Below are 15,766 nucleotides of genomic sequence, written 5' to 3' on the forward strand. Positions count from 1 at the left end.
CTATAGGACCCTCCATAGGGGGTTGTTCACTATAGGGGGGTTGTTGACTATAGGGCCCTCCATAGGGGGGTTGTTGACTATAGGACCCTCCATGGGGGGTTGTTGACTATAGGGCCCTCCATAGGGGGTTGACTATAGGGCCCTCCATAAGGGGGGTTGACTATAGGACCCTCCATGGGGGGTTGACTATAGGACCCTCCATGGGGGGTTGACTATAGGACCTTCCATAGGGGACCCGTTTTTTTTTTAGCTAATATCGTCCGATTCAATATATGCTCACCAATATATCGTGCAACACTAATTTGCGCTTTCGCCACTCGGCAAAACATTAGGACATGTAGCTGGCTACATTGTTTCTTTGATAAGAATTAGAAATATGATGGCTGTGCATTGTTTTGTAGAGTTGCACTTTTGTCATCTGATGAAAATGAATCTATTTTCTGTTGAATGTGTTGCACTAATGTATTTTTTTTAAAGGAAAACTATAGTTGCACTTCCCTGATCGCTACTGAAGAAAGAAAATAAACACTGTTGCCTTTCAATATAGAACGCAACCACTGTCGATACAACAGCTGGACTCACCTGCTCTAGTTTTTATCTTGTTTTGCTATTTCCAAACAAACAGGTGACTGGCTTACTGTAGTTTCTGGGGAACTTACTGTAGTTTCTGGGGAACTTACCGTAGTTTCTGGGGAACTTACCGTATTTTCTGGGGAACTTCGTAATGTGAAACAGGTGACTGGCTTACCCTAGTTTCTGGAGAACTTACCGTGGTTTCTGGGGAACTTACCGTAGTTTCTGGGGAACTTTATAATGTGAAACAGGTGACAGGCTTACCGTAGTTTCTGGGGAACTTCATAATGTGAAACAGGTGACTGGCTTACTGTAGTTTCTGGGGAACTTACCGTAGTTTCTGGGGAACTTACCATAGTTTCTGGGGAACTTACCGTAGTTTCTGCGGAACTTCATAATGTGAAACAGGTGACTGGCTTACTGTGGTTTCTGGGGAACTTACCGTAGTTTCTGCGGAACTTTATAATGTGAAACAGGTGACTGGCTTACCGTAGTTTCTGGGGAACTTACCGTAGTTTCTGCGGAACTTCATAATGTGAAACAGGTGACTGGCTTACTGTGGTTTCTGGGGAACTTACCGTAGTTTCTGGGGAACTTCATAATGTGAAACAGGTGACTGGCTTACTGTAGTTTCTGGGAACTTACCGTAGTTTCTGGGAACTTACCGTAGTTTCTGGGGAACTTACCATAGTTTCTGGGGAACTTACCGTAGTTTCTGGGGAACTTCATAATGTGAAACAGGTGACTGGCTTACTGTGGTTTCTGGGGAACTTACCGTAGTTTCTGGGGAACTTCATAATGTGAAACAGGTGACTGGCTTACTGTAGTTTCTGGGAACTTACCGTAGTTTCTGGGGAACTTACCGTAGTTTCTGGGGAACTTACCGTCGTTTCTGGGGAACTTTATAATGTGAAACAGGTGACTGGCTTACCGTAGTTTCTGCGGAACTTCATAATGTGAAACAGGTGACTGACTTACCGTAGTTTCTGGGGAACTTACCGTAGTTTCTGGGGAACTTCATAATTTGAAACAGGTGACTGACTGGCTTACCCTAGTTTCTGGGGAATTTACTGTAGTTTCTGGGGAACTTACTGTAGTTTCTGGGGAACTTACTGTAGTTTCTGGGGAACTTACTGTAGTTTCTGGGGAACTTCATAATGTGAAACAGGTGACTGGCTTACCGTAGTTTCTGGGAACTTCATAATGTGAAACAGGTGAAATGAAGCAGATTGCGTTCTTCATCTCCTAACGTATCGCTCCCGAGTGGCGCAGCTTTCTAAGGCACTGCATCTCACTACAGGCCCTGGTTCGATTCCAGGCTGTATCACAACCGGCAGTGATTGGGAGTCCCATAGGGCGGCACACAATTGGCCCAGCGTGTTGACTGCAGGTATTTACTTAAAGTAGCTACAGATATTAAAATGCTAGGCGGCCGTCTCTCACCGTCATTCATTACAGACTGAGTCTTATCCACATCCTGAGGCTGTCAGGGAGCTGGAGCGTGACTTTCTATTGGTTGAGCTGGCCAGGAATCACAAAGGGACAAACAGGCTTCTGTGTTCAGAATCCCAAATGGCACCCTACTCCCTATATAGGGAATAGGGTGTTAGGGCTCTGTTCTAAAGTAGTGCACTATATAAGGAATAGGGTGCAATAGGGTCCTGGTCTAAAGTAGTGCACTATATAGGGAATAGGGTGCCATGGGGTCCTGGTCTAAAGTAGTGCACTATATAGGGTGCCGGTCCTGGTCTAAAGTAGTGCACTATATAGGGAATATGGAGCCATAGGGTCCTGGTCTAAAGTAGTGCACTATATAGGGAATAGGGTGTCATTTGGGACGTTCATCACTTCAACACTCCATGATTTACAATTGGATGAGCGGCCGCCAAACAGGAAGTCGAGGAAAAGCTAATCAGATTGTTATTGGGGGGGCGCTGCACACGTTTCCTTCAGAGAGACTGTTGAATGGGAATTTGTCCACCAAATAGAAGGCGTAGGAAGGGGAAGACTGAAGGAGACATTGAGGGATGCAGGACTGATGGTGTGCAACAGTGATGTTGGTTTCTCTGATGACCCAGGTACTGAATAGCCTCGGGACATGAGAATGGGACATTGTTTTCTGTACATGCTGTGCTATTTAGAGCATATTTGGCAGAGTCCTTATGGGGTCTGAGTCAATGTACACAGTGCAATGACATTCACTCGCTGACCCAGCTAATTCTCTGTCTGTCTGTAGGTTTGCAGTGATGGCCTGTTGCTGGGCCCTGGATCCAGAGGAGAGGCCTAAGTTCCAGCAGCTGGTCCAGTGTCTGACTGAGTTTCATGCAGCGTTGGGGGCCTACGTGTAAAATCTAGCCCCAGGCTTCTGTACGGACCAGGCCCGAAGGACCAGCAGGCCCAGGAGTTACTGGACAGCACTAATCACAACGAGGAATACATTTACAAACCTTTATGCCTTGTAGAAACGAAAGAAGACTTTCATTATTATGAGAATTTATTTTCAGAGTGAGGTTTCTATCATTTGTGCTTCAAATGGATACTCTGAGGTCGTCATATTTCCCAGCATACCTCACAAGCTTCCAGAACAGACCTATACCCTCACTATGAAACGTGGACCCACAAGGACGTGACCTCTTTTGGAAGAACCTAAGAAGCGTATATGTGCCAACAAGCTGTTGCCACCATTTTCCTAACAAATACACTTTTGAGGACGTTGTTTGTAAAGATTTTTTTTTCCTGTTTTATTTTTTATTTTTTTTAATCTAAGAAAAGAGATGTACATTTTATTGTTGTAGATCTGTGGTTTTCAGTGAGCGGATGAGTCCACAGTAGACCAGTGAGCGGATGAGTCCACAGTAGACCCAGTGAGCGGACGAGTCCACAGTAGAACCAGTGAGCGGATGAGTCCACAGTAGAACCAGTGAGCGGATGAGTCCACAGTAGAACCAGTGAGCGGATGAGTCCACAGTAGACCAGTGAGCGGATGAGTCCACAGTAGAACCAGTGAGCGGATGAGTCCACAGTAGAACCAGTGAGCGGATGAGTCCACAGTAGAACCAGTGAGCGGATGAGTCCACAGTAGACCAGTGGCGTCATGTATAATAGTAAGGAATTCACATCTTCACCTAGTACACTACGTAGGGATTTTGTGCCGCAGATGGGGCTTCTTCTGTGTACTTAAAGACATGCTGGTTCACTCTGTCATGGTACGATAAACTCAAGGTTTGTACGAGAGGCCTCTTGGGGGGGGGGTCAAAGGCCTAAGCAGCTCTGCTGGATGTTATATTGGACAATGACATGTGGAATGTCTCTAGTTCAACAGATCTCTACTGAAGAACCTATTGAACATTGTGCCACACATTCGTTTTCCTTAGGAGACGTGCCAATGGAGCATTAGCATAGCTGAGGACGACGTTGTTGTCGTCGTCATATCCCATGATCTCCTCAGCATCCATTTACCCAGTAGTGTGCACCAGACTGGATGATATAGGCCTGTTACAGTACACTACACACCCAGATGGGAAACGATTGGTTTTTGAGTTGTTTCCAGTCATTGGGAAGCTTCCCATTGTACCCATTTTGAAAATCGCAACGATCAAGTTCACGATCAGTCATTTCCCCCAGATATTTATCTAACAGGGTTGTCGCCATGAATAATATTCTTGTGTTTTTAACTTTTTGACTGTTCTGTGTCAGAACAAAACCCAGCTACCAACCACACACTTGGTTTTGACAATGACAAAGTAAGAATTTATACTAGAACACTATCCACTGTCCACACGTGCCAATCTGACGACGACATGGCTAGCTCTGGTCCGAGGTGCTACGTGCTCATGCTGAGCCTTCAGCAAGCAGCAGGTAATGACCTGGACCAGAGCTACCAACATGGCCTCGTCGTAGACCTGTAGGATGTCTGCATGTTGAATTTAAAGTGTGTTCCATCTGTAAACTGAATTCATACACACAACAAAAACATTAAACTAGTTTGTTCTGATTTGCGTCGTCTGTTTTATGTGTATATATATATGTGTGTGTATGTGTGTGTATGTGTGTGTATGTGTGTGTATGTGTGTATGTGTGTGTGTGTGTGTGTGTGTGTATTTCACCTGTTCTGTTTAAAAGACTAATGCCCCAATTTCCCTTTACACTACTTTGGACCCATAAGGCTCTGGTCAAAAATAGTTGCACTATATACAGTTGAAGTTAAACGTTTACATACACTTAGGTTGGAGTCATTATGACTTGTTCTTAAACCACTTCACACATTTCTTGTTAAACTATAGTTTTAGCGAGTGGGTTAGGACATCTACTTTGTGTCTGACACAAGTCATTTTTTAAATAATTGTTTACAGACATTTCACTTATAATTCACTGTATCACAATTCCAGTGGGTCAGAAGTTTACATACACTACACGTTCCTCTGTACAAACAATAGTACGCAAGTATAAACACCATGGGACCACGCTGCCGTCATACCGCTCAGGAAGGAGATGTGCTCTGTCTCCTAGAGATGAACGAACTTTGGTGCGAAAAGTGCAAATCAATCCCAGAACAACAGCAAAGGACCTTGAGAAGATACTGGAGGAAACGAGTACAAATGTATCTATATCCACACCAGACTACGGTTTCTAACTGCACATGAGAACAAAGATTGTACTTTCTGGAAAAAATGTCCTCTGGTCTGATAACTGTTTGGCCATAATGACCATCGTTATGTTTGGAGGAAAAAGGGGGAGGCTTGCAAGCTGAAGAACAGCCTGGGAGTGGCAGCATCATGTTTTGAGGGTGGCAGCATCATGTTGTGGGAGTGGCAGCATCATGTTGTGGGAGTGGCAGCATCATGTTGTGGGAGTGGCAGCATCATGTTGTGGGCTTGATTGCAGGAGGGACTGGTGCCCTTCACAAAATAAATCTCATGAGGTAGGAAAATTGTGGATAAGCAGCATCTCAAGACATCAGCCAGGAAGTTAAAGCTTGGTTGCAAATGGGTCTTCCAAATGGACAATGACCTCAAGCATACTTCCAAAGTTGTGGCAAAATGGCTTAAGGACAACAAAGTCAAGGTATTGGAGTGGCCATCACAAAGCCCTGACCTCAATCTTATAGAACATGTGTGTGCAGAACTGAAAAAGTGTGTGCGATCAAGGAGGCCTAGAAACCTGACTCAGTTACACCAGCTCTGTCGGGAGGAATGGGCCAAAATTCACCCAACTTATTGTGGGAAGCTTGTGGAAAGGCTACCCGAAACATTTGACCCAAGTTAAACAACTCAATTAGTAGTTGGTAGCATTGTTTATGTGAACTTCTGACCCACTGGGAATGTGATGAAAGAAATAAAAGCTGAAATAAATCATTCTCTACTATTATTCTAACATTTCACATTCTTAAAATAAAGTGGGGATCCTAACTAACCTAAAACAGGGAATTTTTACGAGGATTAAATGTCAAGAATTGTGAAAAACTTAGTTTAAATGTATTTGGCTAAAATATAGGTAAACTCCCGACTTTTACAGTTAATGTGATAGGATGCCATTTGGGACAAAGTCCATAATAATGGCGTCCTCGAGGAAGAAAATTGGCCGTTGCATTTAGAAATGCCAGGGCTGATTTCTGGTCCCATTTGGGACAAAGTCCTCATGTTTGCCTGTTTGTTTGAAGTGCAGGAGGAAGACATGTGCAGAGCCTGATTGGCAGGATCCTCACTGTGCTTAGGAGTTTCCTGAACATCAAAGCTATATTGTACAGTAGCATAGCAGTGCTTTCACAGTTGTACTGCCAAGAACCAATCTGAATTATAGTCACAGTAATTGATAACCACAACTTGGGCTGTGGAGGTATTACTGGGGGCACAGAGACATAACATTTAGGGTTTATAAAGGCTCATACATACTTATAACCAGTTATTAAGCATTATAAACTGGCTGGGGTTCGAGCCCTGAATGCTGATTGGCTGTCAGCCTTGGTATATCACACCGTATACCACAGGTATGACAAAACCATTTATTTTGAATGCTCTAATTACTAACTAGTTTATAATAGCGTTGAGGCACCTCCAGGGTTTGTGGAATATGGCCAATATACTCTGCTTTGTGTCGTGTCTAAGAACAGCCCTTAGCCGTGGTATATCGGCCATGTACACCCCCCCCCGGGCCTTATTACATCATTATACCTGCAGGCTATGTGTTACCTATAGAACAGTTTCATTATCTAAGAATGCCACAACAAGATGAACATATTCTGCCCAGCATTAGTTTAAACCATAGATCCGTTTGTGCAGTTATAATTTCCTACTCTGTGTGGGTCTGAAATGGTGCCCCATTTTTACCTCTGGGCCCTGGTCAATAGTAGTGCACTATACAAGAAACAGGGTGCTATTTGGGATGCCTCCCCCGTATGGATCAATGTTGACATTGTGTGTTATACAGCAGGGGAACAAAGACCCATGTTTTGATTCAGCCGCCTGAGGCTCAAGTCACCAACCAAGACATGTGCTACACTGTTTCGACATGGCGTCATGGAAACTTATCTGAAATCTAATTTGTGGAGGAAACCAGGTTGACAAAGCCTGAGATGCTAAACAAGACACTGACCTAATGTTTTGAGTTTTGGTCCCAAATGGCATCCTGTCCCCTATGGGGCCCTGGTGAAAAGTAGTGCACTACATAGGGAATAGGGTGCCATTTGGGATGTACCCTAGTAATAAAAAAAAAAAAGGGGGTTGGTTGTTCAGAGGGGCTCAATGTGAAAATGTTGTAGGACTTTACTCACAGAACAATGTCCTCTTTAGTTTTCCAGATGCTATCGAAGCCTTTTGCATCGATAGTCAAACTTTCATTTGCCGTTTTGAAACCCCTTCCTAGAACATCCCCACCACTGTAGTAAAAACACATTGGTTGAATGTCCTCCTGCTTCTGCAGTTGTCTATGAATGGTTGATGCTACAATACCCAAACAGCTGTTTGATTGGTTAGAATTTGGGCTTAAAAATTCCAGTAACTTTTAAAAAATGTCCAGGTTTTCCAGAAATCCTAGTTGGAGGATTCCTGGATGTTGGATGGAATTTTGGGGAAGTTACTTGTAGTTTGCGGGGGGGGGGAGCACTCTCGATCTAGTACCAGACGGGATGACCCACCCCACCGCCACCACCAAAATAAAAAACCAGGAGCTGATCCATTTTTAGCCCAGTGGGCCTCTCTACCCTGGGATCATTATCTGGGTAATAATGGCGTCCTCGAGGAAGAAAATGGGCCGGTGCATTTAGAAATGCCAGGACTGATTTCTGGTCCCAGTCCGCCCCCAACCACCTGGTCTCTGTAACCACCTAACCCCCCCATATGCAGATTTAGTGCCCATTTCAGGTGGTCCCAGTCCACCCCTAACCCCCCCATATGCAGATTTAGTGCCCATTTCAGGTGGTCCCAGTCCACCCCTAACCCCCCTATATACAGATTTAGTGCCCATTTAAGGTGGTCCCAGTCCACGCCTAACCCCCCTATATGCAGATTTAGTGCCCATTTCAGGTGGTCCCAGTCCACCCCTAACCCCCCGTATACAGATTTAGTGCCCATTTAAGGTGCTCCCCCCTATATGCAGATTTAGTGCCCATTTCAGGTGGTCCCAGTCCACCCCTAACCCCCTATATGCAGATTTAGTGCCCATTTCAGGTGGTCCCAGTCCACCCTAACCCCCCTATATGCAGATTTAGTGCCCATTTCAGGTGGTCCCAGTCCACCCCTAACCCCCTATATGCAGATTTAGTGCCCATTTCAGCAGATTTATGCAGATTTAGCCCATTTCAGGTGGTCCCAGTCCACCCCTAACCCCCGTATACAGATTTAGTGCCCATTTAGGTGCTCCCCCCTATATGCAGATTTAGTGCCCATTTCAGGTGGTCCCAGTCCAACCCCCCTATACAGATTTAGTGCCCATTTCCCCCCTATATGCAGATTTAGTGCCCATTTCAGGTGGTCCCAGTCCACCCCTAACCCCCCTATATGCAGATTTAGTGCCCATTTCAGGTGGTCCCAGTCCACCCTAACCCCCCCCTATATACAGATTTAGTGCCCATTTCAGGTGGTCCCAGTCCACCCCTAACCCCCTATATGCAGATTTAGTGCCCATTTCAGGTGGTCCCAGTAATACCATTAGCATCATTACTAACAATGGGTCATTCAGGTGGTCCCATGTGGATGATTGCATCATTACTAACAATGGGTCAGCGTGGATGATTGTCGTTGACAAAATGTGTTGTGGTGTTGATTTATTGTCTTATTTATGCTTCCCCTTTCTTTCCTGGGTGGATCTTTAATGGTTCCCACTGTGTGTTCAGCTGCTAAGTCTTGAACCGGCTTGGATGGAATAATGACACCTTTTGAAAGACTTGTGTGATTTATCAGCAGAACACCTGTTACCTCCTGTTGTATGTGTCAAGGAGGGAGGGAGGGAGGGAGGGTAGGAGGGAGGGAGGGAGGGTAGGAGGGAGGGTGTGAGGGAGGGAGGGTAGGAGGGAGGGTAGGAGGGAGGGGAGGGTAGGAGGGAGGGTAGGAGGGTAGGAGGGAGGGTAGGAGGGAGGGAGGGAGGGTGTGATGGAGGGAGGGAGGGTGTGAGGAGAGGAGGGTGTGAGGGTAGGAGGGAGGGTGGGAGGGTAGGAGGGAGGGAGGGAGGGTGTAGGGGTAGGAGGGAGGGAGGGTAGGAGGGAGGGTGTGAGGGAGGGAGGGTAGGAGGGAGGGAGGGTGTGAGGAGAGGAGGGTGTGAGGAGAGGAGGGTGTGTGTTCCTGCGTCTGTCTCACATTCACGGCTAAGTATCAGAAGAGTAACTTCCCTAATTCGTCATTCACATTGATGACGGGAGTAAAAATGTAGCAGATCGGTGATACTTGTCTGTCAGCGGTAGACTCAGACTTTTCCCCTAGCCTGTGTGTCAGATCCGCAACAGGCAAGATGAGTATCAATGGCTATAAAATAACCTACTGTCAAAACTGTTTTTAAATGCTGAACTGTAAATGTAGAAAAACAAAAGCAAGGAACTTTTTGTTGGATTGTCAATTTAAAAAAAGTTTAAACTGAACTTTCAAAAAACATATTAAAACGTTGACTCCGTTTGTTTATGATTATTTATTAAATATTTGTCCAAACAATTACATAAGACATTTCTTATTGTAGAATAAAAACAATCACCACGCTGCCGCCTGTAAAAACAGGTCATGTGTGCCAAATATGGTCTTTACATCATCACGTTCAAAACAATGCGCGCGTGGAGTTGTGGGCTGAGTTCAGCCCCATTACATCACTGTGAACCATAAAAGCTCATTGACACACTCACCAGAGTAGAACACTGTGGGACAGCTATTACCTCTTCGACATAGTGAAACTCACTGCTGTTGAGTTCTTCTGCCCTGGACTGGACTGGACTGGACTCTCTCTCTCTCTCTCTCTCTCTCTCTCTCTGTCTCTCTGTCTCTCTGTCTCTGGATACCCTTACCCTTACCCTTCACAGCAGAAGGAGATTTGTGTCAAAGATATGAAGAAACCAACATCTGTGTTTAGCAATATAAAGGTACGTCGTTTGGTATTATTTATCATTCATGTTACTGTCATTTATTATTGGAGACATTTTGGGGGTATCATTAATAATCATTTATTATTGGAGACATTTTGGGGGTATCATTAATAATCATTTATTATTGGAGACATTTTGGGGGTATCATTAATAATCATTTATTATTGGAGACATTTTGGGGGTATCATTAATAATCATTTATTATTGGAGACATTTTGGGGGTATCATTAATAATCATTTATTATTGGAGACATTTTGGGGGTATCATTAATAATCATTTATTATTGGAGACATTTTGGGGGTATCATTAATAATCATTTATTATTGGGGCTATCTTCTCCAGCACATAAAATATCTCTGATTTGGTAATAGCAACGTTTGATACCATACAGCCCTGCTCAGGTGACACTGAGCAGGAAGCTTGATCACCCATCTCCTTCATTACTCATTCTGGGTACTGATACATACATACTTCATTTCATCGTCAACCTTGTTTTGTCCGAATGATCAACGTGGCTAATGAAAATACACGTGTCTTCAGTGGATATATATATATATCAGTAGGCTATAGATATATAGCCTGCCCTGTACCGTGAGATTGTGAACCTACATTCCTCTAGACATAATACACCTAAGGCTACAGATCCTCACCATGTTACTAGAGCAGTCTGTTATGTTTAAAAAAAAAAAAAAAAAAAAAAGCGATAGAAGTTTATTCTAAAGACTAATGACGTCACACAGCTATGTTAGCCACCTAACCTATCCTAGCCACACCTGGATGTTTCAGTGTTGCATGTTTGCCCGGGGTGGAATAGTGTACCTTGCACCGCTTCAGTTGTCATTGTAGCAACAAATATTAGTGAAATGTCTTTTCCTCCCTTTGTTTGGCCTGTTTGACATAATATAGTTCATTACCCATCCTACCCTGGGGTGGGGTGGGGGGTCTTTATCTTAATGAATGGGACGGATGTCACGTCTGCTCTCACCAGTTTTTTTGTGTGTTTTTTTTTAGATGTAGTCTATTCTTAGTCATTTTGTCAAAAAAATATATTATTAAGTCTTAGTCACATTTTTTTCTGTTCATTTTAAATAATGATTTAGTTTTTAGTTATTGTCAAAATGATGAAAACACTGGGCCTTTCTAGTCACATCACATTTGTATTGCCTCGTTAACCTACAGTAAACATTAATCACTGACTTCCATGTGCACAAACATACAGAACTTGAGAGAGAGAGAGAGAGAGACAGACAGAGAGACACAGAGAGAGACAGAGAGAGAGAGAGACAGAGAGAGAGAGAGATAGAGAGACACACACAGAGAGACACACAGAGAGAGAGACAGAGAGAGAGAAACAGAGAGACAGAGACAGAGAGAGAGACAAACAGAGAGAGACAAAGAGAGAGAGACAAAGAGAGAGAGAGAGACAGACAGAGACAGACAGAGAGAGAGACAGAGAGAGAGAGACAGACAGAGCGAGAGAGAGACAGAGAGAGACAGAGAGAGAGAGAGACAGAGAGAGACAGAGAGAGAGAGAGAGAGAGAGAGAGACAGAGAGAGAGAGAGACAGAGAGAGAGAGAGAGAGAGAGAGAGAGAGAGAGAGAGAATCACCAGATGATGGCACAAAGTATTGCCAAAGTCGTATGGGTTGCACCTCCATCTCTTGGTCGCGTCATTGACATTGTTATCAACGTTCCACAGTCGCTTCAGCCTGAAGTCAGAAATAGAGCGGGAGGTAATGACCGAGCGGGAGCGGGAGGTAATGACCGAGCGGGAGCGGGAGGTAATGACCGAGCGGGAGGTAATGACCGAGCGGGAGGTAATGACCGAGCGGGAGCTAGTGACCGAGCGGGAGCTAATGACCGAGCGGGAGGTAATGACCGAGCGGGAGCTAATGACCGAGCGGGAGGTAATGACCGAGCGGGAGGTAATGACCGAGCGGGAGCGGGAGGTAATGACCGAGCGGGAGGTAATGACCGAGCGGGAGCTAATGACCGAGCGGGAGGTAATGTCCGAGCGGGAGCTAATGACCGAGCGGGAGGTAATGACCGAGCGGGAGCTAATGACCGAGCGGGAGCTAATGACCGAGCGGGAGGTAATGACCGAGCGGGAGCTAATGACCGAGCGGGAGCTAATGACCGAGCGGGAGGTAATGACCGAGCGGGAGCTAATGACCGAGCGGGAGGTAATGACCGAGCGGGAGGTAATGACCGAGCGGGCTGCAGTGTTCTGGATAAGTTGCTAGAGACGCCCAGCCCTGAGAGCTGATAAGTTGCAAGGGGTTTGATGGCATGTTGTCCAGGGGCACTACAAGGTTCTTTGCATTCTGGGACAGAGTGAAGTTGTCAACCGTGACGGAGAGGTCTTGGAGCGGGCAGGCCTTCTCTAGGAGGAAGAGCAGCTCCGTCTTGTCGAGGTTGAGCTTGAGGTGGTGGGCCGACATCCAAACTGAGATATCTGCCAGGCACTCAGAGATGCGTGTCGCCGCCTGGGTGTCAGAAGCAGGAAAAGGAGAAAAGTAGTTAAGTGTCACCCACATAGCAATGATAGGAGAGACCATGTGAGGATATGACGTTCTAAAACGTTGTGTCCTGCTGAATTCGCCCCAGGTTTTGGTGTAAAGAGAGATGAGGAGAGGGCCTAGAACCGAGCCCTGGGGGACACCAGTAGTGAGAGTACATGTGCAGACACAGACCCTCTCCATTCCTCTCTTTCCTTCCTCCAATAACTCGGCAGAACCGTCTTTGTTTCGGCGACGGTCTTAGTTTTGATGACAAGACCGCTGCTGACACTGATTACCAAAACCACAACTGTCAAAAATTGCCCCGCCCCTTTATCCTGGTTGACGTGTCAATAATCAGCTGCAAGATATGAGCAGTCAGCAGTTCACACAGCAAGTAGGCTGCAGGGAAGACAGTCAGCACTTAAAGTAGCTGGCCTTAGCTAACAAGCAAAACGTTCTCGAACGTTGCAGATAGAAATGTCACGAATAGAGCCGACATCGTTCCTTATTCAACATGTCACAGAGGCGTGTTTGTTCTACATAGCATATTTCTACCTGAACGTTCTGAAACGTTGTGTCCTGCTTTACTCGCCCCAGGTTGCAGGGGCGGAGCCTGTCTGTCAACCTGTTGGTGTAGGCGGAGCTGGGGCGGAGCCTGTCTGCCAACTAGTTGTTGTAGGCGGAGCTGGGGCAGAGCCTGTCTGTCAACCAGTTGGTGTAGGCGGAGCTGGGGCGGAGCCTGTCTGCCAACCAGCTGGTGTTGGCTGAGCTGGGGCAGAGCCTGTCTGCCAACCAGCTGGTGTTGGCTGAGCTGGGGCGGAGCCTGTCTGCCAACCTGCTGGTGTAGGCGGAGCTTGGGCGGAGCCTGTCTGCCAACCAGCTGGTGTTGGCTGAGCTGTGTGTGTCGCGTCCTTCCCACTTCCTGAACAGAACTGCATCTGTGCTGCTAATATTAATTGTAATATTAATATTAATTGTGCTGCCAATATTACTTATCCCTGAAAAACTTTCATTCTCTCCAAAAACTCTTGTCCAGTCCACTTAATAGTCAGCATTTTGTCAGAGATATGTTATTTTTAGGGGGTAGATCAGCTTTAATAATGCAGATAGATTGTGGCTTCAATCAATGTAATTGTCTGCATAATTTCTAATCCCCCATATACAGTGGGGCAAGAAAAGTATTTAGTCAGCCACCAATTGTGCAAGTTCTCCCATTTCAAAAGATGAGAGAGGCCTGTAATTTTCATCATAGGTACACTTTCAACTATGACAGACAAAATGAGGGAAAAAATACAGAAAATCACATTGTAGGATTTTTAAGGATTGTTTTTGCATTTTTTGTGGAAAGTAAGTATTTGGTCACCTACAAACAAGCAAGTGTCCTCCACTCGTTACCTGTATTAATGACACCTGTTTGAACTTGTTATCAGTATAAAAGACACATGTCCACAACCTCAAACAGTCACACTCCAAACTCCACTATGGCCAAGAAAAAAGAGCTGTCAAAGGACACCAGAAACAAAATTGTAGACCTCCACCAGGCTGGGAAGACTGAATCTGCAATAGGTAAGCAGCTTGGTTTGAAGAAATCAACAGTGGGAGCAATTATTAGGAAATGGAAGACATACAAGACCACTGATAATCTCCCTCGATCTGGGGCTCCATGCAAGATCTCACCCCGTGGGATCAAAATGATCACAAGAACGGTGAGCAAAAATCCCAGAACCACAGAGGTAGACCTAGTCAATGACCTGCAGAGAGCTGGGACCAAAGTAACAAAGCCTACCATCAGTAACACACTACGCCGCCAGGGACTTAAACCCTGCAGTGCCAGACGTGTCCCCCTGCTTAAGTCAGTACATGTCCAGGCCCGTCTGAAGTTTGCTAGAGAGCATTTGGATGATCCAGAAGAAGATTGGGAGAATGTCATATGGTCAGAGGTAACCAAAATATAACTTTTTGGTAAAAACTCAACTCGTCGTGTTTGGAGGACAAAGAATGCTGACTTGCATCCAAAGAACACCATACTTACTGTGAAGCATGGGGTGGAAACATCATGCTTTGGGGCTGTTTTTCTTTAAAGGGACCAGGACGACTGATCCGTGTAAAGGAAAGAATGAATGGGGCCATGTATCGTGAGATTTTGAGTGAAAACCTCCTTCCATCAGCAAGGGCATTGAAGATGAAACGTGGCTGGGTCTTTCAGCATGACAATGATCCCAAACACACCGCCCGGGAAACAAAGGAGTGGCTTCGTAAGAAGCATTTCAAGGTCCTGGAGTGGCCTAGCCAGTCTCCAGATCTCAACCCCATAGAAAATCTTTGGAGGGAGTTGAAAGTCTGTGTTGCCCAGCAACAGCCCCAAAACATCACTGCTCTAGAGGAGATCTGCATGGAGGAATGGGCCAAAATACCAGCAACAGTGTGTGAAAACCTTGTGGAGACTTACAGAAAACGTTTGACCTCTGTCATTGCCAACAAAGGGTATATAACAAAGTATTGAGATAAACTTTTGTTATTGACCAAAGACTTATTTTCCACCATAATTTGCAAATAAATTCATTAAAAATAGTTGAAGTGTACCTATGATGAAAATGACAGGCCTCTCTCATCTTTTTAAGTGGGAGAACTTGCACAATTGGTGGCTGACTAAATACTTTTTTGCCCCACTGTATATATTTTCCATTATTATTTCCCCTAAACCTACTGCCCTAATTGGAATGAACTAATGGAAAACAACAATTAGGCTTCTTCTTGCAACTCATACATTACAAGTCGGAAGTTTACATGCACATTAGCCAAATACATTTAAACTCAGTTGTTCACAATTCCTGCCATTTAAATCCTAGTAAAAATGCTCTGTCTTAAGTCAGTTAGATCACCATTTTATTTTAAGAATGTGAAATGTCAGAATAATAGTAGATTTATTTCAGCTTTTATTTCTTTCATCACATTCCCAGTGGGAAGGAAGTTTACATACACTCAATTAGTATTTGGTAGCATTGCCTTTAAATTGTTTAACTTGGGTCAAACGTTTCGAGTAGCCTTCCACAAGCTTCCAACAATAAGTTGGGTGAATTTTGGCCCATTCCTCCTGACAGAGCTGGTGTAACCGAGTCAGGTTTGTAGGCC

The 15,766-nt window shown here is 45.0% G+C and overlaps 2 protein-coding genes across 8 annotated transcripts in view; both read left to right on the forward strand.

Moving 5' to 3' along the window:
• Positions 1–4,567, forward strand: part of LOC118381460 (tyrosine-protein kinase RYK) — a 257,241-nt gene extending 252,674 nt beyond the window's left edge. For 4 of the 5 annotated variants that reach the window (XM_052467237.1, XM_052467217.1, XM_052467246.1 and 1 more), the window contains one exon: positions 3,495–4,567. The gene's annotated coding sequence lies outside the window, so the exon portion shown is untranslated. The remainder of the gene's footprint in view (positions 1–3,494) is intronic. The other variant, XM_052467221.1, reaches the window with a different exon arrangement.
• LOC127908600 (solute carrier organic anion transporter family member 2A1-like) overlaps positions 1–15,766 on the forward strand; it is a 201,200-nt gene that overhangs the window by 94,431 nt on the left and 91,003 nt on the right. For 2 of the 3 annotated variants that reach the window (XR_008067680.1, XR_008067679.1), the window contains exon 1: positions 9,903–10,129. Coding sequence is in view for 1 of the 3 variants with exons in the window: in XM_052467267.1 (XP_052323227.1) it covers positions 10,094–10,129 (36 nt within the window). In the remaining 2 variants the exon portion in view is untranslated. Of the gene's footprint in view, positions 1–9,902; positions 10,130–15,766 lie in introns of those variants that run through there. The other variant, XM_052467267.1, reaches the window with a different exon arrangement.

The sequence above is a fragment of the Oncorhynchus keta genome, chromosome 1, assembly GCF_023373465.1.
Source record: "Oncorhynchus keta strain PuntledgeMale-10-30-2019 chromosome 1, Oket_V2, whole genome shotgun sequence".
Lineage (NCBI taxonomy): Eukaryota > Metazoa > Chordata > Actinopteri > Salmoniformes > Salmonidae > Oncorhynchus > Oncorhynchus keta.